Source organism: Mesoplodon densirostris, chromosome 3 (assembly GCF_025265405.1).
Source record: "Mesoplodon densirostris isolate mMesDen1 chromosome 3, mMesDen1 primary haplotype, whole genome shotgun sequence".
NCBI lineage: Eukaryota > Metazoa > Chordata > Mammalia > Artiodactyla > Ziphiidae > Mesoplodon > Mesoplodon densirostris.
In genome coordinates this window covers 154200857-154221177 of record NC_082663.1, presented here as the reverse complement: position 1 = coordinate 154221177, position 20321 = coordinate 154200857, and the positions used below count along the sequence as shown (strand labels likewise).

At 42.0% G+C, this 20321-nt stretch overlaps 1 protein-coding gene across 2 annotated transcripts in view; it reads left to right on the top strand.

The window, feature by feature from the left end:
* Positions 1-16227, top strand: part of UIMC1 (ubiquitin interaction motif containing 1) — a 186533-nt gene extending 170306 nt beyond the window's left edge. For both annotated transcript variants that reach the window (XM_060094860.1, XM_060094861.1), the window contains 5 exons: positions 8550-8634; positions 10743-10914; positions 12536-12599; positions 13883-13925; positions 14444-16227. In XM_060094860.1, the coding sequence (XP_059950843.1) occupies positions 8550-8634; positions 10743-10914; positions 12536-12599; positions 13883-13925; positions 14444-14654 (575 nt within the window). In that variant the 3' untranslated portion in view covers positions 14655-16227. The remainder of the gene's footprint in view (positions 1-8549; positions 8635-10742; positions 10915-12535; positions 12600-13882; positions 13926-14443) is intronic.
* The last annotated feature ends 4094 nt before the right edge of the window (positions 16228-20321 follow it).

Here is a 20321-nt window from a genome sequence, read left to right as displayed (position 1 = left end):
ACAGATTTGAGAATCTTCTGGTGAAAGAATCACTCAAACTTTGTGACTGAGGGTCAGGATGAATAAAGGCAACTTTGACTTAGGTTTCTGCCTAAGCCCACTTAGCAGTTACAGTTCAGTGGGGGAAAATATGTCTTTTCAAGAAATGGTGCTGGGACCACTTAATATCCACATGCAAAAGAAGAAATTGAACACCTGCCTCACACCATATACAAAAAATGTATTGAAGACCTAAATGTAAGTACTAAAACTATAAAACTCTCTTAGGGGTAATTTTTTTTTTTAACAATTCCTTTGTGAATTTTATTTATTTATTTGGCCACACCGTGCGGCATGTGGGATCTTAGTTTTCTGACCCGAGATCGAACCTGCATCCCCTGCATTGGGAGCAGAGAGTATTAACTGCTGGACCGCCAGGGAAGTCCCTAGGGGTAAATTTTCATGACCTTAGATTTGGCAGTGGATTCTTAGATATGACACCAAAAGCACAAGCAACAAAAGAAAAAAATAGATAAATTGGACTCCATCAAAATTTAAACTGTTGTGCATCAAAGAACACTATCAAGAAAGTGAAAAGAAAACCTACAGAATGGGAGAAAATATTTATAAATCATATATCTGATAAAAGTCTAGATTTCAGAACATATACAAAATTCTTACCACTCAACAACAAAAAGGACTCAGTTAAAACAAAACACTTGCATAGACATTTTCTCTAAGAATATATACAAATTGCCAGCAAGCACATGAAAAGATGATCAACACAGTTAATCATTAAGGAAATGTGAGTCAAAACTATGAGATACTACTTCATCCCCACTAGAATGGCTATTTAAAAAATGAAAATAATGTTGGTAAAAATGTGGAGAAATTGGAACCCGGGTACACTGTTGGTGGGAATGTAAAATGGTGCAGCTGCTATGAGAAAAAAAGGAACGAAGTACTGTTACATGCTACGATATAGATGAAAACATGTTAAGTGAAAGAAGTCAGTCACAGAAGCCCACATATTGCATGATTCCATTTATAAGACACGCCCAGAATAGGCAAATACATAGAGACAGAAAGCAGATTAGTGGTTACCTAGGGCTGGGATCCTGGAGGGGGAAAGGAGAATGACTGCTAATGGGAACCTGTTTCTCTTTTAGTTAATGAAAATGTTATAAAATTGGTAGTGGTGATAGTTGCACAACTCTGTGAATATACTAAGAATAAACTAAGAGCCATGAACTGTAATTCAGTGAATTATATAATATGTAACTTTATCTCAATAAAGGTATTATATTGAAACAAAAAAGAATAGTGACGGCAGAGTCAGGATGGATATTGAAAGTTTGAAGATAGCAGAGAAGATGTGAAACAATCTCTGGGAGAGTAGAACAATAAACTGACTATGGAGACATACTAGGATTGCTAGGCTGTATTGAGGAGCCGCTTGAGGTTTTTGATCTTAAATATATTGTGAGCACTGTCAGCACTATTGGCTGCTTAGGTAGGGACACATAATAGGTGGAGAATTGGATTTAACCAAAATTGGGTTTTGCTAGGGAGTACAATAGAAATTAGAAATAAGTTGAGAAAATATTCAGGGTAATGGTTGGTAGAATAACCATGAGATCTAAGGTAAGAAGGAAAGTGAGGACATGACAGGATGATGGACAGTGAAAAGGTGATAGCCTGGAATTAGACATCCTAGTGGGACTGAAGGATTATTGGAGTTAGGGTATTAGAAGGAGTGAGGTGGAAAAGATAGGTGGTGGTGATCTTGGAAGTGGCATGATTATTACTGACAGGCTCAGTCAGGGTTCCTCGCTGGAACCACAGAACACAGAAAATGAACCGAATGTTTTCCTTCTCCCAAGGATGGTACATAACTGGTTGGTACTATTCTAGATGCAGAGGACAGAGGTTAATATACAATGGATGCCTGAGGACATTAGGCTTACTTCTCTCTCAGAAATCCCACTTGAGAAAGGCTGAGATGGTATGATCCATGGGAGCTGATAGCAAAAAGGTAAAGGAAGTGAGAGGACAGATACTGAATGAATCACAGCTTAGGTTGAACTACAGAAACTGCAACTTTCATATTCTTCAGTCTAATATGTACATATTGAAATCACCAAGAATGATGGCAAGACTGGCAAAAAGAAAGACAGCAAGTGATATGTTAAAATTTTCAACGAATGGCCAGGAAAGGGGGGTGGGGTGGGTGACCAGGAGGATAGTAGACGACTTCTTCAAGGTGGAGTGGCAGGCGCAGCAGAATGGTTTGTGCTTCAAACCAGGTTTTCCAGTAGTCTGGAAGCAACAACAAAGAGTAAGAGGATATTTACCCCACCTCCAGGTCAGTGGTATTGTGTTGTAAGGAAGAAGAAACAGCCAGTACCTGAGAAGGTACAAGGAGAAGCAGTACGCTCAGAGGACAGCCATCTTTCAGTTCGAGCAAGATGAAGAGAACTTCCACAGAGAGGGTTAAGAATGTCGAGGACTTTTTTGATCACTGACCCTAATTCCAGAGGGCAGAGCCATTTTGAGAGCAGGAGTGGTAGACTGAGTCATATTAGAAAAGTGCCCCCAGATGACAGATTAGAGTTGTGGGATGAGAATCTAGGTGATAAGAGAAGCTATGGGAAGCTTGAATTTCTTGGAGGTGTCCAAGGTAAACAGATTTAAGGCAAGATAGAATTAGTCCTGTTTATCTCCGCAGTGCTAGTCAGTGGAACTGTCTGCAGTGACAGAAATGTTCTTTATTAGTAGACTCAAACGTGGTAGCCAGTAGTCACATGTGGCTATTGAACGCTTGAAATGTATAATTCATGTGATGAAGAGCTGGATTTTTTTTTTTTTTTTTTTTTTTTTTGCGGTATGCGGGCCTCTCACTGTTGTGGCCTCCCCCATTGCGGAGCACAGGCTCCGGACGTGCAGGCTCCGGACGCGCAGGCTCAGCGGCCATGGCTCACGGGCCCAGCCGCTCCGCGGCATATGGGATCCTCCCAGACCGGGGCACGAACCCGTATCCCCTGCATCGGCAGGCGGACTCTCAACCACTTGCGCCACCAGGGAGGCCCGAAGAGCTGGATTTTAAATTACATTTAGGGGGCTTCCCTGGTGGTGCAGTGGTTAAGAATCCACCTGCCAATGCAGGGGACACGGGTTCGAGCCCTGGTCCGGGAAGATCCCACATGCCACGGAGCACCTAAGCCTGTGCGCCACAACTACTGAGTCTGCACTATAGAACCCGTGAGCCACAACTACTGAAGCCTGTGCACCTAGAGCCCATGCTCCACAACAAGAGAAACTACCGCAGTGAGAAGCCTGTGCACCGCAATGAAGAGTAGCCCCCTCTCACCACAAGTAGAAAAAGCCCGCGTGCAGCAATGAAGATCCAGTGCAGCCAAGAATAAAATAAATAAAATAAATTTATTTAAAAAATGAAAAATAAATAAATTACATTTAATTCTAATTGTGGATTTTTTTGTTTCTACTAAGTTTTAAATTTAAATAGCCACATGTCTCAGAATGGTAGATAATGGTTAGTTCTATTGATAGCCTTTTTGTTGGGACTACTCTCGTAGGGAAGGCTGGCAGCATTGAGGCAGGCAACATGCAGGTGGAGCAGGCCTTCCCTTTTTCCTCTAACATCCCACTGAGAAAGTGCTAAGCTGGAGGATTGGCGGTCTTAGCAGGAACGTAAACAGCTCTGTGGCCTCCCATTATTTTCTGCTGATGTGGTTTTGAGGTTGAGGGAGACAGAGTGAGAGTAGCCACTGTCATGCTGCCAAATCTCTCTTCTTTGTATATATAATTTTCACTTAACTCAGGGAGCCATTGTCTTCACTGTTTACAGTTCAAGGCCATATGTTTTTATTTTTGATTGCTTGTCTACTTAGGGTTTTGGAAATAAGTGTGCTGATGTTTACATAGTATTGGTAATTGTTCTGTAATGCTTTGGTTATTTACTTCTTCGTTTTGTTTGTACAAATTAGAATGGGAACCACTTAAGACTAAGACCTAACGCAAATTATAGACAGGCTGGTAGGTGTGTTCTAAAGATGGGCTTAAATCTTTGGCTAAGACTAAGAAATAAATTTGGAAGACTAATAATGAGAATTATATAATAATAAACAACTAATGATAATCTGAGTGCTTTCTGTGGGCTGAACACTCTTACAACTTATTTGGATTGTTTGATGTGATCCTTACCAAAACCCATGAAGATAGATGCTGTTATCATGTCATTTTGTGGGTAAGTCCCCTGATACTCAGCTTAATTAGCTTGCCTAAGGGAACACAGCTAGTCGAGTCCTAGCTTGGAGACCATTTTGTCCAACTCTAAAGTTGGCGCACATTATTCCACTGTGTGCCACTGCTGCTTTGTATCTTAACAGTCCCAAGCGCAGTTCCTTAGGGCGTTTTCCATCCAGTGGTATATAAAGGCCTGAGTTAATGGTCGTAGGTTTATAGGTGGCTCTCTCAGCTCTCAGTGATGTTCCTCCTTTCTGTTTTGCATACCTTGCCCAGGTAGTTGCTTTCCTGTTAGTTGTCTTCAGACTCCATTGTTCCCTTTTTAAATCTTTGGCTGTTGTCACCAGCAACTAAGTTTTTGGATTTAAGTTTCATACTAAATTCTCTGCCTGCAGCAGAGGATTAGAGATTATGTTTTTTAAGTCCCTGGCACAGAGAAGGTTCTCATAAAACAAGAGCCCCTTTTTCCTGTGAATCCATTGCTATGATTTAAATTGACAAGTATTTATTAGCATCTAATCTATGCTAGACTCTGCTGGGGATGGTGAAGAGATCAAGACAAAACCCAGAATCTCTGAATTCAGAAGGTTGTGTGATGTAGAAAGGAGACTGAGATATAAACAAATAACAGAAATGTGCTAGGTGCAGAGGTATATATAAAGTGCTATAAGCAATTAATTCCTTTTCCAGCTCTGTCTGTGGAGTGGTTTCCAAGTATTTCTTTTGGGAAAAATACTTGATAGTCAAGATGGGTAATAAATAGAAAGAGAGAGAGAGGGGGAAAAAAAACAACTCTTAGAGGTTTCTGTAATCAGAGATGCAAACATTTTAAGAATTGATTTCAGCAAGGCACTTGATAAAATCTCTCATAAAGTCCTTGTACATAAGATGGAGAAATGTGGGCTGGCTGATAGAATAGGAGGTGGATTTTGAAGGTGGTTATACAACTGTGTCCAGGATGTTTTTCTCCTGCAGTACTTTATTTGTATTTATAAAATCTCTGGGTTGGAGGGAACCTTAGAAATAGATCATCTACTCTAACTTGTGCCTAAGACCTTGCTGTATCCTGATCTCTTTTTCTCCCTTTGAATTATTTTTTTTCATACCCGTGATTCATTTATTTTTTAACTGGAAGTTTGTGCTTCTTAATCTCCTTCACCTATCTCTCTCCTCCCCCCACAGCTGCCACCCCCCACCTCCCTAGCAACTACCTGTTTGTTCTCTGTATTTACAACTCTGTTTCTGTTTTGTTATGTTTGTTCATTTGTTTCGCTTTTTATATTCCACATATAAGTGAAACCATATAGTATTTGTCTTTGTCTGACTTATTTCACTTTGTATAATACCCTCTGTGTTGTTGCAAATGGCAAGATTTCTTTTTTTCATGCCTGAGTAATATTCCATTGTGTGTGTGTGTGTGTGTGTGTGTGTGTGTGTGTGTGTATCACCTCTTCTTTATCCATTCATCTGTTGATGGATACTTAGGTTGCTTCCATGTCTTGGCTGTTGTAAATAATGCTGCAATGAACTTGTGGTGCATATATCTTTTTGAATTAGCGTTTTTATTTTCTTCAGGTAAATACTAGCCCTTTTAATTTTTTTTTTCCTTTTTTTTTTTTGTGATACGGGGGCCTCTCACTGTTGTGGCCTCTCCCATTGCGGAGCACAGGCTGCAGACGCGCAGGCTCAGCAGCCATGGCTCATGGTCCCAGCCGCTCCACGGCATGTGAGATCTTCCTGGACCGGGGCACGAACCCGTGTCCCCTGCATCGGCAGGCGGACTCTCAACCACTGCGCCACCAGGGAAGCCCGCCCTTTTAATTTTTAATTCAATAGTACAGAAAACTATATAGTGAAAAATATGCCTGCCTCCTCTTCCAGTCCCCAGGTGTCCCTGTCATCCTCCCTAGAGATAAGACATTATTAATAGTTGCTTCTGTGTATGATCATGTTTTATTATATGTATCTCTTTACACCTTGTATTATAGTTATTTGAATGTATGTGCTGTCTCCCTTAGTAAATTGTAAGCTCCTTAAGAGCAAGAACCATGCCTCATAATTTCCTATATCTCCCCAAACTCACACATTGAAGATTATCAATAAATATTTGCTTGATTAAGTATTTAAAGGAAGTTTGGACTAGGGGAAGACAGGCTTCTCTGGTAACATGCCACAGTTTTCTGTGTCCTTGGCCGTACCATTAACAGTCATTTTTCCCCAGTGACTTGGATGAACATGTAGAAAGCATGCTTGTCATATATGCAGATGACACAAAGCTGGAAGAGAGAGCTAATAACATCAGATGACAGAATCAAGACTTCAGATCTCAACTGACTGGAATGTTCAACTGAAAAGAATAGGGATAAATATAAAGTCCTGTTAAAAGGGAAACATACCCAACAACTTAGTTACCCAAGTAAAGAATTAGGAGACCTGTCTTGATGACATTTTTGAAGATGGTTTGGGAGGATAGGGGATAGATCTTAATTGCCTTTACGCTCAATTTAAGCCTGTAGAATACCAGGGTTGTCAATAAAGTAAACACAGCCTTGGCTGAATTAGTGGAATATGAGTCCAGCAAAGCAGCTTGTGGTTCTTGTGTTCTCTTTACTGGTCAGACTGCTTGTTGGAATATTGGGTCCATTTTGGGGTGCCACACTTATATAAAAGACTGACAAATTAGGGTGTATGTAGAGGAGGTTAACTAGGAAGGTAAAACATGGATATAGGAATCAGACAGATCTAGACTCTGTCCTGGGTTCTTCTTACTAGTTGTGATAGCTTGGCAAAGTCAATTCCTTTGAGTTTGTTTTCATACGTTTAAAATAGGGCAGAATAATAATACCAGTCTCCAGAGGATCATTGAAAGGTTTAGAGCTACCTTAGGCCCTCAAAGATTCTGCAGTCCAAGTCTTATTAGTGATTGGCTTAATGACTAGATATAGTACGTGTTTTGAAGGTGGTTACATTTTAGTGGGTCAGACAACTGAGTAAAACCAAGACTGTAATGCAGCTTGTTAAGTGTTCAAAGAGCTGACTTGTGGAAAAGGGGGTAAACTTATTCATACAGCCCCCAGTAAATGCAGATTAAGCCAGAATTGTTGTGTAGCAGTAGAATGGGTTTCCCTAGGAGGAAGTGAATTCTCCTCAGTGAATGGATATAGTTGAGACTGTATAATCACTTGTCAGGGATGCTTATAGAGGCATTTGTATGAGTGGGAGGTTGGACTAGAAGGATAGGTAAACTATGGCCAGCCAGGAGTCAAATGTAGTCAGACATCTGATTTTATAAAGTTTTATTGGAACATACCACACCCGGTTATTTATAATTTTGTCTATGGCTGCCTTCCTGCTATAATGCAGAGTTGAGTAGTTATGACAGTTAAGGTGATATGACATATCGCCTTCCAAGCCTGAAGTATTTACTGCCTGGTCCTGTACAGAAAAATTTTGCTAACCCCTGGTCTAGGTAAATGCTTCACAACCTAAATTATTTTGTGAACTGATAAGCTTTCTAAATTATCTGTCATGGGGATGTCAAGTGTCAGGAGGGAAAAAGGCAATATTTGAAGTGAGATGGTCACAGTTCTTCTTGTTAACTCCAAGGAATGAAGACTGGAAAACAGTTGGTTAATTAACTTCCAAGACCCTTTAATAGAGTATGATTTTATAAACAGACACCTTTTGCTACGAGAAAAGTATTTGTATGCCACTTGGACTAAAGTTGTATATACCCACTAGAATTAGGAGGTGGTCCTAGTGTAGTGGAAAAGAGTGGTTGTGTTAACTGTTCTGAGCTCTCATTTTCTCACTTGTAAATGGAACACTTTTCAGAGTTTTGTAAAGATTGGAGCTAATGTGGGCACTCAGATGTAGCTGTCATTGCTATATATCATAAAGCATCTTATTGGAGTATATGTGTCACAAAGACAGAGTTTTCAATGGGAAAGTATAAATCCTTCCCCCTAGTGCTGCAAGTTAGGATAGTACACAAAAACCTTTCTTGGTGTGGACTAGATCTTTAGATCTAACGGCAAGTAGAGGAAAAATAGATCTCATTAGCAAATATGGGAATATCTTGCTGCTGGCAGTTTCAGTCCATATTATGCAAGTAATATTCTCTGTACTAGAAACGCAGAGGTTTCCCAGACAGTCACCTCTCCCAGTGGAATAAGATTTTAAACTTTTCTTCTTCGAGTACATTTTATCTTTTATATTTAGAGTCTACTGCCAACTAACAGTTTTTCTTTTTTTGTTTTGTTTCTTCTTTTTTTTGTTTTGTTTCTTCTTTTTTTTGTTGCAAGTGTTGACTCGGAGACAAAAAGAGGCTAAGAGAAAGAGCAAGAGTGACAGTGGAACAGCTGCTCAGATTTCCCTAGACATTGACAAGTAAGTAGGTATACTGTGTTTACGGAGCTCTTGCTTATTAACACATACCATCACTTAGACCAAATAAGAGACCAATTTCTTTCTTACCCTGGGTTTCTTTGGCCTGGCAATCACTTTGTTGCTTTAATGCCTGTATTTCTTTTTCGTATTCCCAGTTTATGTCAGCATAGGTGGGTGGCCTCTGTATCCCTTTTGGTTACTCTGAAAAGACTCTGCCACCCAGTCCACTTCCACATTGCTCTTAGCTTTCTGTTTTCTTTGAATTTGCATATTGGTGTTTGGTGCTTTGGGGAAACAGTGAGCTATTTTGCAATGTAATGGTACAGAAGTTGAGTTGCAAGAAGTTGGGCAATATTGGAGACTTCCTTGGGTTGTGGGTTGCAGCTTGACTGAGGAAGCACATTCATTGCAAAGGGAGGCAGGGGCAAGGGGTGGGTCAGGTATAAGTGCTGCCTGCTGAAAGTAAAGACATCACCAACAATACATTAGAGCAGTTAGTCATTAGAAACATTTATCTTTGAAACACACATCTTATCTTAGACCCTAAATTTCATGGCTGCCTTCCCTAATCCAGTGAGCAGAGCTCCACTTGCTCCTTTTCGCATCCTGCTGTCATGCAGTCCTTTTTCTAGGACTGTATTCATCACACTATTGCAGTAATTTTTTTCCTTTCGTTTTTGACATTTCTGTCTCCGTGGCTAGTCTGTGAGTTACTTGAAGGCAGATACTTGCCTTCATTCATGTTTATATCCCCGGCATCTAATAAAATGTGTGTGAGACAGCAGTAACGATACTACCTGTTTGTTGAGCTCTTCATGTTGTGTGCAGCCACTGTGCTGGGTGGTTTATTTACTTTGTAACTATCACAATAGCTGATACGGTAGTATTCTTTCTTTTTTAGAAACAGATAGAGAAACTGAAGAGAAAGTATACATAACTGGTTAAGATCATGTGGCCAGAACTGGCAAAGTCTACCTGACTCAAAAACTTCCGCTGCTTTTACAGTGCTGCTGTCCCTCATGTAGTAGGGGGTTAATAAATGCTTTTTACATTAATTAATAAACCTTGAAAGGTACACTAGTCTAGCTTTTCTCATAAGTCAGAGTTTTACTTGTATTCTCTCTAATGATTAATTACTTGAGGGACTTATTTCTCCTATTTTAAAGACCCCCCCCAGAGAAATTTTTCCTTAAAGGCAATCTAAATCTTTCTGTAGTAACCGAATAGCAATGGCCAGAAGGAGGAGCTTTGGAAAGTTTTCTTTAGCTTCTTAAAACTAAGATGATTTTATGAGTCAGGCAGACCTGGCTTCTGACAGTTATTAGCTATAGGACTTTGAGGAGAATAGTACCTTCCTAATAGGGCCCACCAATTAATTGAGAAATTGTGTTTAAAGGGCCTTGTACCAGTTCTCACCACAGAGAAAATACTTTATAAATGTTCATTTTTTTCCTTTGTCTCCAGTGATTCCATTTTTACTGATGCCTAATAAGCCTTACCTCAGGGACACAATTTCCTCTCTTTCCACAAACTTTACGATTATAAAAAGATAAAAATAACTGTATATATGAAGTTATGCAAAAGCCTCTGGCAGAACCACATGGTTTTAGTAAGTTCCTAGTGGATGTTGCAGGTTGTAGAATTAAGGAAGTCAGCATATTAGACAGACTTGATATACTAATCAGACAAGTTCATCTACCGTGGTAAAAATGTCATTTTGACTTAATGCTCTTGGTGTTCCCTTTTCTGTCTAAATTTTAACTTCGCTTTGAAGAAGACGATTACACTTAATTTGAGAAGAGTTTGACTGAAGTCTGGAGAGCAATTAGCATTGTTTGAGATAGTTAGAAGAGCTGATTTCATTATCATCCCACCGCCACAACAGCAGGGTAAGAGAAACAGCCAGGGAAAACCACTAATCACTCAGTCCTTTTGATTGGCATTGGGTTCGTTTTATTGGCGATCCTGCTGAGTGAATATGCTTTGGTTGACATGTCTTCTTCACGGAATAACTTTGACATAAAAACACAATTTGAGACGTATCTAGGAGCACAGAGGCAAAAGCAAATCTTAAAACTGCCTTTTCTCTCTTTCTTCTGATTGGCTAGGAATGAGAAGTGTTATCTCTGTAAATCCCTGGTCCCATTCAGAGAGTATCAGTGTCATGTAGAGTCCTGTCTCCAGCTTGCAAGAGGTGGCCAAGGAGATGGGCCTGAAGAGAGTGATAGAGTATGCTCAGCTGTGGAGGGGAAGCGTCCACAACGGCTGAGGAACCCAAAGGTATGTGTGGAGTGTTTTAGGAAAGGTTACCTAACCCTCCACAGTTTTGTTCGGGGCTTTTTTCCTCCCTCCTTCCTTCTTCTTCTGTTTATCTTGAAACAGGATTTGTGCTTTTTTAAATTATTTTTTCTTTTAATTAAAAAGTAATACATACTCATTGTAGAAAATATGGGCAGTTCAAAAAAAAGTATGAAGAATAGGGAAATTATCATCCATAAGTTAGTTACTCAAAGATGACATCTTCTAGTATTTTGGCCTATTTTTTTCTAGTCTTTTTTTAATGCATTTTAACATAATTGACACCATATTATATATGTTACATATACACATATGTGTACATACGTATACTTGTATGTGCATATGTATATATACACTTACAATTGTAACATAAACACCTTCCTGAGTTTATTTTATTTATTTATTTATTTATTTTTGCGGTACGCGGGCCTCCCACTGTCGCGGCCTCCCCCGTCACAGAGCACAATTTCCGGACACGCAGGCCCAGCGGCCATGGCTCACGGGTCCAGCCGCTCCGCGGCATGCGGGATCTTCCCGGACCGGGGCACGAACCCGCGTCCCCTGCATCAGCAGGCGGACTCCCAACCACTGCGCCACCAGGGAAGCCCCCCTGGGTTTATTTTTAAACTGTTTTTTAAATTACTCTTAATGTTTGTATCACACAGTCAATTAACCATTCTCATATTATTGGACATTGAGATTGTTTTCCAGTTCTTCTGTATTTTAACGCTGTGTTTAAAACATTAATCAGTCTTTGTGCTGCTGATTATTTCCTTAGAATAGATTTTCTGAAGTGGAGCTCTTAGGGCAATGGGTATAAACATTTTAAAATCTCTTGAAACATACTGCCAGATTACTTTCCAGAAAGTATATCCAGTTGTATACCCATTGCCAGGAACATGCAGTCAACTCTGTTGAACACCTCATGTGCCTAGCCTTATTAGGAAACTGTAGGATCTGGTCCTGGTCACTGGGAAGATGTGCTTTCTGGGCTTTGTGATTAGAGATCAGGAAGAGCAAGTCTTGGCTTAGAGATCAAAGATAAAGCAGCAGCTCCATATCCTAGGCTTACTGACATAGCAGTCACTGAACACTAAGATGGAGAAGCCATTATCCGTCATGATGAAAAAAAAATGAAGAAAAGTATGAAGGATCAGGGGAAATTATCTTTTCCTTATATGAATGGGGTGATGTTTCGGTGGTAATTTGGAGTTAGGGCTTACGGGTATGTGCTTATACCATAGAGCTAGTTTTTTCTCTGTCATCGCTGCCTCTAGAAGCTAACTTGAAACTGTTATTTTCTATGTTAAATCTCTCCAAATCTATCATAGGTCAAAGGTTACTGTTCTCTAATACTATCTTGGTGGAATAATTTGCCTTGACTCTGGTATCCATTCTTAGATATATTCTTGGCATAAAGACGTATTCTTTTAATCATATTTGCTTTTTTTTACTGTGTACCCTCGTTTATTAGAAAGCAAAAGATTTTCCTACAGCTGTGCCCCTACACCTCTTCTCTCCTGGAGATAGGTGTGATCTGGGCTAAGGAAGTTGTATTTTAGACTCTCTGTGTAACCCTTTCATCTATTTTTCTCTGTCACAGGAAAAAGGCTTCAATGAAGGCCGACTCCTCAGTCTCTTGGAACAGTCTGAGTACAAGACCACAGGTGAGGATACCAGGACCAGTTTTCTGAGCTTCTGTCTGAGGCCTTCTAGTAAAAATAGCCACTATCAACTCCCCTGACTTTTTGCTAGAGTTCTGTGGGTGCACATTTGACCCAGTCAGCCAGCCTTTGAGACTTGGTCTAGGTCATCTCTCCCTAAGGAAGATGAAATACTCTGTCTTATTTATCATGTGTTTTGTTTCAGCCTCTAAAAAGCTTGAACTTTCTACTTGCCTTTTGAACTGGGGAAAAAACATTTCCAAATCAGAGGGGAATGTGGTACAAGCCCTAAGTACCTCCTAAAGGAATAGGCATTGAAAACTAGTCATTACTGTCCTCTCCTAATGTTTTGTGCATCATTCATGTTACCTTTAGCATAGTGTCTCAACCTGTCTTTGTGCCTAATATTTAAGGAGGAGTAGAGTGGATTGTTTAAGAGCATTGCATGGAGTTAGTAATACCAGCTTCATAGATTGAAAGGATTATATCTAGTAAAGCTCCACACATATTATTCCCTGACGTAAGTAGGCTGTTGATAAATGTTAGCTGCTGTTATTACTGTTGTTGTTAATAGTCGCTATTGTTAAAATATACTAAGTGTAGGTGGAAGAGGAACTTTTGCTTAGGTCTGGTGAGATTTGCTTCCCATCTAGTTCTAATAGTTCATTCCCAACAAGCAAATCTGTTGTGCCTTCTGATGACTATAAAAAGGCAGCCTCAGGCTTCCCTGGTGGCGCAGTGATTGAGAGTCTGCCTGCCGATGCAGGGGACACGAGTTCGTGCCCCAGTCCGGGAAGATCCCACATGCCGCGAAGCGGCTGGGCCCGTGAGCCATGGCCGCTGAGTCTCTGCGTCTGGAGCCTGTGCTCCGCAACGGGAGAGGCCACAACAGTGAGAGGCCCGCGTACCGCAAAAAAAAAAAAAAAAAAAAAAAAAAAAAAAAAGGCAGCCTCTCTGAGCCCCATAGCCTGCTGCCTTTAGGTCAGCAGGTTGTGAATCTCTTCAGGTAGCAGATTTCCCTTGGCAACTCCTTGTTCCTCAAGTCCAGATTTGAAGTAGATTTATTCAGTGGTTATTCATTCAAAAGTGTTCACCTCTGTACTTTTGCAGGTAAGCCGGTTGGATGCTAATGCTCATATTCCATTGGTCTGGGGATTGGGGATCTGAGCTACCTGGATAAGCCTGATGAAGAGCAGTGCCCAGGACATAGGAAGCACACGATCAGTGAAAAGTATTACGATTACAACACCACTAACAACATTATTACTTTTTCTGTCCTATCACAGATGCAGAGATAAAGACCAAGTTTTCAGAAACAGGAGCCTTCAGGTGAATTGGGGTGTGCATTGAAGTGTGGCTGTCAGCAGTTCTAGAAAAGTACAGCCCTGGTCCTATGTTCTGTGTATAGTGTGATATTCAAACTGTTGAAGTAGAAAACTGTGGAACTGTGTGACTGCTCTCTGTATAACTCTGTGCCTGCCATATATCTGGGCTGAGAATTGGATAACTACCTCAGTTCATTCATGGTGTCAAAACAAGCAGAGGAAAAGCTGTCTTAGTCCTCTTTGCCTCTCTATCCCCACCCAACCCTCGTCTTCTGACTTAAAATTCAAGCAGCTTGGGAATTTGGGTCTGAATCCTCATTTCCTTACTGCCCAACTGTGTGGCTTTGGGTATATGATTTACCCAGTGTCCTCATCTGTGAAAGGGAAATGATAGTACTTATCTGATTGGATTATTCCAAAGATTACATGAACTGATAGTATATATAAATACCCCTGGTACACATACTTAGTGCTTATTAGTAGGTGTATATTGAATTCTGATTTTTTTCTCCTTCTCTCTAGGGTGCCTTCACCAGGGGTAGAAGAGGCAGGTTGCAGCAGAGAGATGCAGAGTTCCCCTGCACGTCTTGACTTAAATGAGTCTCCCATCAAGTCTTTTGTTTCTATTTCAGAAGCCACAGATTGCTTAGTGGACTTTAAAAAGCAGCTTACTCTCCGGTCAAGTAGCCGGACACGGACCAAAGCAGGCAGAGGAAGAAGGAGGAAATCCTGAATTTCTAGGGTCCAAAGGTTGACAAAACCATTAGCAATAGGGGTGGGCCATGTTCATTAAGCCTTAGTGGTCTCCAGTTCATTGTTATGCAAGTTTTGGCCCTGCAGTTTCTACCACCAGCACCCATTTAGTGTTCTGGTTTTTGTGCTTTCTATGTGCTATACAGACAGTTGTGTGTAGTATTCTGTTTTATAACAGTCTGTATGAATTCACTTACGGTTAAAAAGAAAATTTAAATATATTTATGTTTGTATGAAATCTTATTTCAATAAGGTGGAGATTTTCCTTTTTTTCTCTGAGCTTAGGGGAGGGATATTTTAATTATGGAGCTAGTTCTCAGCCTCATAAATTACATGTTTCGGAATGAATTCCATTACTGGTCTCTAGGACATATTGCCTATATTCACAGAATGTGTAGTGCACAATTCTGAACACTGTGTGGTTACTCTTTTGACAATTTCTCTGACATCGTTCTGGAAGATGCCAGGGCATTGAATTCTACTTCTATTCTGCTGTGCTTGACATTCAGTGACTTGTCATTTCATCTTGCTGCCTCACCCAGTTAAGAATTCTCAGCCAGAGCATAGGACCTTTGAGGGATATGTCTGACAACTCTTGCCAGGAGTTTGTAAGTGAACTCTCAGTTATTAGTTCCTATAGAATTACTTTTTCTTCCTAGATTAACCAGTGGGGATGCCTTGCATATTCATCTGCTAAAACTGAGATTGGTTCTCTTGCCATCAGAGGTCATAGCAGCAACAGGAAATAACTTCTGTTTCAGTTCATTAGTAGAGGAGTGCACATTCTCGACCACATTACCCAGGAGCTTCCAGTGAAGAGCAGAGATGTGGTCTATCCTCAGTGCACAGGCAGACTCCAAAGATGGGAGGATGTTGAATGGCAGAAGCAACTGCCTGAGGGAGATGACCAAACAAGGATGTTGAGGAAGCTAGCTTTGGCCCAAGTTGATTTGAAGGTGTAGTGGGAGATGGTATGAGGTGGCTGCCGACCAGGAAGGGATCCTGGGACAAGATAAACAGGGCACCACTCACACTCTCCTAACTTCTGACTTACCAAGTCCAAAATTTTCTTTTCCTTTATTTTAAAACAAACATGAAGTGTGTGTTAGACTGAGGAGTTCAGAGATAGCTAGATGTAAGGCACAGCACAGGCCTTTAATGCATTGTTTCCTGCCTAGTTGCCTTTGCACACAAGCTCTTTGAGTTAGAAAAAGGCAGGATGGCAGGCTCACTCTCTATTCTTTCCACGTCTTGGTGTTGGATGGCACTGACATTGTGGCCAGCATCACATTAATATTGCTGTTATTTTTTGAGCAATTGCTATGGTTCAGGCAATGTGTGTAGCTTCATTTAATCCTCACAGCAACCTTATGAGGTAGATATTATCCTCCCCAATTTTCAGATGAGGAAAGAAAGGTTCAGAGTAACAAATAAAACCACTTTTTGTCCATGGAAGTGAGACCACAGTGCCCTGCCTCATCAGTCCTAATGAAAATGCTGTATTTTGACTCTAGTATTGATTATTTTCCTGTTTTCCTTCCGAGAAATAAATTGTCCCATCAGCTTAACTCTCACTAGTTTTCTCTCAGTAAATGACAATTTATTAGAGGTAAAGTTCCATAAACAGGGAATAGTATGTTTATCTCTCTGCCTGAAAATAAGAAAAGATAAAGGGCTGATTCTAGAAAGTGAATTATCTAACTTAAAATTGAGCAGTCTCCCTAGAAGATGGATCAGTGGCAAATTGTTGGAGGAGGGTGTGGATCAGCAGGACTAGTACTGGTCAGCTTATTTATTAACTAGTGTGGAGTCAGGGGGAAACAGCCATCTCCCCAGGCCCTCCCACCTCTATCTTTGGTAAAAGCTGCTCATTTGTCTTATTCTCCCAATACCAATGGTTTTGTGGGAGGGGCCTTAGTAAGACAGTGAAAAGACAAAGTCAGTGGAAAGAGTATGACATCAACCTGAGTCTGAACCCCTGCTTCTGATACAAGTTAACCTCTGTGAGACCTAGTTTCCTCTTCTATAAAATGGGAAAAATCTTACAGGGTTCTAAGGAGTAAGATAATGTGGGTAAAAGCACAGTATCTCATAGAAGGTGAGTGAATGGCAGCAGTCGTTACTCAATGTGATGCTAGTTTTGTATGTCGTAAGTAGTGTTGCAGTGAGAGGAGGAAAAGCCAGAGAGAGGTGAAGAGCAGATGTGAGAGGATACAGTTCGACTACCTTAGTTCCATCAAGCACCAGCCTTCCACAGCAAGCTCGGGTGTTTAGAGCTTGCCTAGGACCCCTGGGTTTTTGGGTTTTGTTTCTTGTTTTTGTTTTGCTTCTTCCGAAAGATGGGAAGCAGCTGTTCTGATGGTGTTGTCAACTCATGAATAGCTGGGAAGCTCCAAGAACTTCACAAGCTATTGTGATAAATTGGGAAAGAGAAGGTAACTTCTGTGTTAGGCACTGTGGTTGTGTTATTTCATTTCATCCTTATAACAGCCCTCTAGCAGAGGCTGTGCCTTGCCCATTTCCCCTGGGCACTCACTGTTCTGTTACATACCCGCAGGGTCCTATTGCAAGAACCTGTAACTCTCTGCCTTAGCACTTCTCTAGGCTAGTGTGTGGCACAGGCTGGGAGTGCCAGGGAGTGAGGGCCCCTGAGGCAGCCATCAGCCAGTAAAAGATGGAAGTTGGAGGATAAATTCTCCAGCTTCCTCACCTCAGGTGGATGCATTCTACCTGTCTCCCAGAGTTCCCCTGTGGGATTGAGCCTCAGTGGCTCCCAGCAGCAACTTAATTATGTATGCTCTATTGGCTCCCTTCCCTTCCTATCTTACTTACAACTCCCCTGTCAGTGCTTCCTGGATCAGGGCTGGGACTAGGGTGAGGGGCCCTCACTCTTGGGCTCATGTAAAGGCAGCGTTGACACTTAGGTGAACCTAAGAGGGATTCTCTACATTTTATAGCTGTAGGCACTTCACATGCATTGCCCTAATCCTAATCCTGGCCTGATTGCTTCCCAATTAAACCTTTTGCACTCAAATTAGGTCTGCTTCTGGAGGAGCCCAACCTAAGGCATTAGTCTCTATGTTTTATACATGGAAAACTGAGGCTCAGAGAAGTGAAGGAATTCACCTAGGTCATACAACTGGTAACTGAGATGGGATTCAAACCCAGGTCTGTCTGACACCAGTGCTGATTCTCTCTACTATACCACACTACCTCCTACTTCCCACTTGAGTCACAAAACTCAATGGAAATTTTAAGTTTGGGTGGGCTCATTCTCACCTGTGAGGCAGAGAAGCTTTGGCCCTAAGTTGATTTAGAAGATGGGAATTGGGGTGAGGGGAAGGCAGGTAAGTAAGTAGATGGTAGTACCAAGTGGGAAGATGGAAGAATGTACAAACCCAGAGTGGAAAGGCTGCTGAAGCCATATGTACCAGGAAGGCAGGAAGAGGTTACTTATTTCCTCTCAATTTCAAAAGCCCTGGACTACTGAGGTTGTGGGAAGGCTCTTCAATTTAACAAAAATTAACTGATATCTATCCCACGTTAGATACAGAACTGGGCCCCGGGGCTCCAAAGATAAATAAGAATCATTCTTTGGGAGCCCATAGTACAGTGGGGGGAGACAAACAGATTCTTTTAATAGACTGTAGTCTATGCAGTGATACAAGGAGATCAAGACACTATGGGATCAATAGGCTGCTACTCGGCTGGGATTAGGGCCAGGAGGAGCTTGTCTAGAAAGGCTCCCAGCACTGGCGATGTCTGAGGTGTAATTTAAAGGATGAGGAAAAGTTAGGTGAAAAGGCTGGAGAGCGCAAAGGGAGAGTCATTCCAGACAGATCAGTGTAAACAAAAAACTAACAGTAATAAGCAGCTTGACGGGTATAGGAGAGCTGCAAGGCACATTGGAGTAAAAGGGCATGGAGGGAATAGCAAGAAGCTTATTGGGGCCTGTTTGCCTGGCCGTGGGGCACTGTCAGCTGTGAGAAGCAAGGCTGTGAGCAGATCGGAGCAGGGAGGGCCTGGCTCTCGTCCCAGCCGTGGTACCTGGGCTACAGCCCACCTTTCCCCCAGCTGACTGCCTCTCCCCATTCCTTAGTTCCTCCTGGACAGCTGGAGATTGGCACTAAGGGGCCATGAGGAGCCTTGTGAGGACTTGTCCTTCCCTTTTTTGGTCAGTGGCCATCTGGTGTCTGAAGAGAACGGCTGATCCTTGCTGTGCCTCTGCTACAGTTACGGCTGTCATAGTTGTTCACAGATCTCAAGCCCAGACTGCCTCCTCCCTCCATAGGCCCTGACACAGACCTTCCCTGACACTCTGCCTAGGATGTTGGGACCCCTGCTGCTGGGGAAATAGACATAGGTTTCTAGAAACACAGACAAAGAGCCCTGGCATTGCTTGTCAGGGGTGTATCCTCACCCTGGATCAGGAGACTGCAAACTGACTGTCAGCATGAATCACATTCACATTCAGTTCCATATTCTCTCCCCACTAAGAAGTTGAGAGAGACTGGAGCCCCAGGCTAGGCAGGATGCTATGTTGTGAATGATGGCCAGTCTATCCTCCCCATCCCCATTCCCAATCTCAGAGCCTACATGCCTGATTGCTACACAGTGAACTGTGCAGAGCGTTGATATGTGGCATGTTTCCAGGCCCAGTTATGCCAAAACTGATTCAACAGCCATCATCCCTGGTCTCTATCCTGGTGTCATGTGGAGGCAGAGTACTGTTTATGGTTAACGGTAAGGTTACTGTTGATGAGGTAGCCTGGAGTTTTAAAGTATCTGCTAACCAATTTCCCTGGAATGAAAATTGGTGCAGCGTGTCTAGTCTCCTACCATGGTGAGTATCTTAGTCCATTTGGGCTGCAATTAAAAAGTACCACAGACTGAGTGACTTATAAACAATAGAAATGTATTTCTCACAGTTATGGAGGATGGACGTCTGAGGTCAGGATGCCAGCCTGGCCAGATGGTCAGATGAAGGCCCTCGTCCACGTTGCAGACCGCCAACTCCTTGTATCCTCACATGGCAGAAGAGGCAAGGGAGCCATCTGGGGCCTCTGATGAGGGTACTAATCCCATTCATTAGGGCTCCACCCTTATGACCTAATCACCTCCCAAAGACCCCACTTCTTAATACTGTCATCTTGGGCATTAGGTTTTCAACATAAGAATTAGGTGGGAGGGGAGCAAAAGTATTTAGACCACAGCAGTGGGCACAGTGTTACCCCAACTTTCTGTACATTCAAGAAGACTAGTTCAGGGAAACCAGCTTGGTGGCCAACAGCCCCACTGCAGCTGAGATTCCTCTTCCCCTTCTAGTAGAGAAGCCCCATGGTGTGAACCTACTCTTCCTCCTTGGCCTGTAGACTAAAGGCTGAACTCCACAGCCTGGCTGCCTCCTCTCCCACCATGTGTCCTCACCTTCATGTATCCTCTTGAGGTCCTTGGAGCTGCACCCCAATTCCATGAAGGTGCCTTGTGCTCCAGTTTTGTACATGCAAGGACATACTGCCACTCTTCCTTCAGGGCTCAGCTTCCTCAACTTCTGCCCACTCTGGGGCAGAGTTAGCCTCTTCCTCTTGTGCTCCCACATCGCCTCTTGTTCATTTAGTAAGTCGTTACACATTTTGGAAAATTGTCC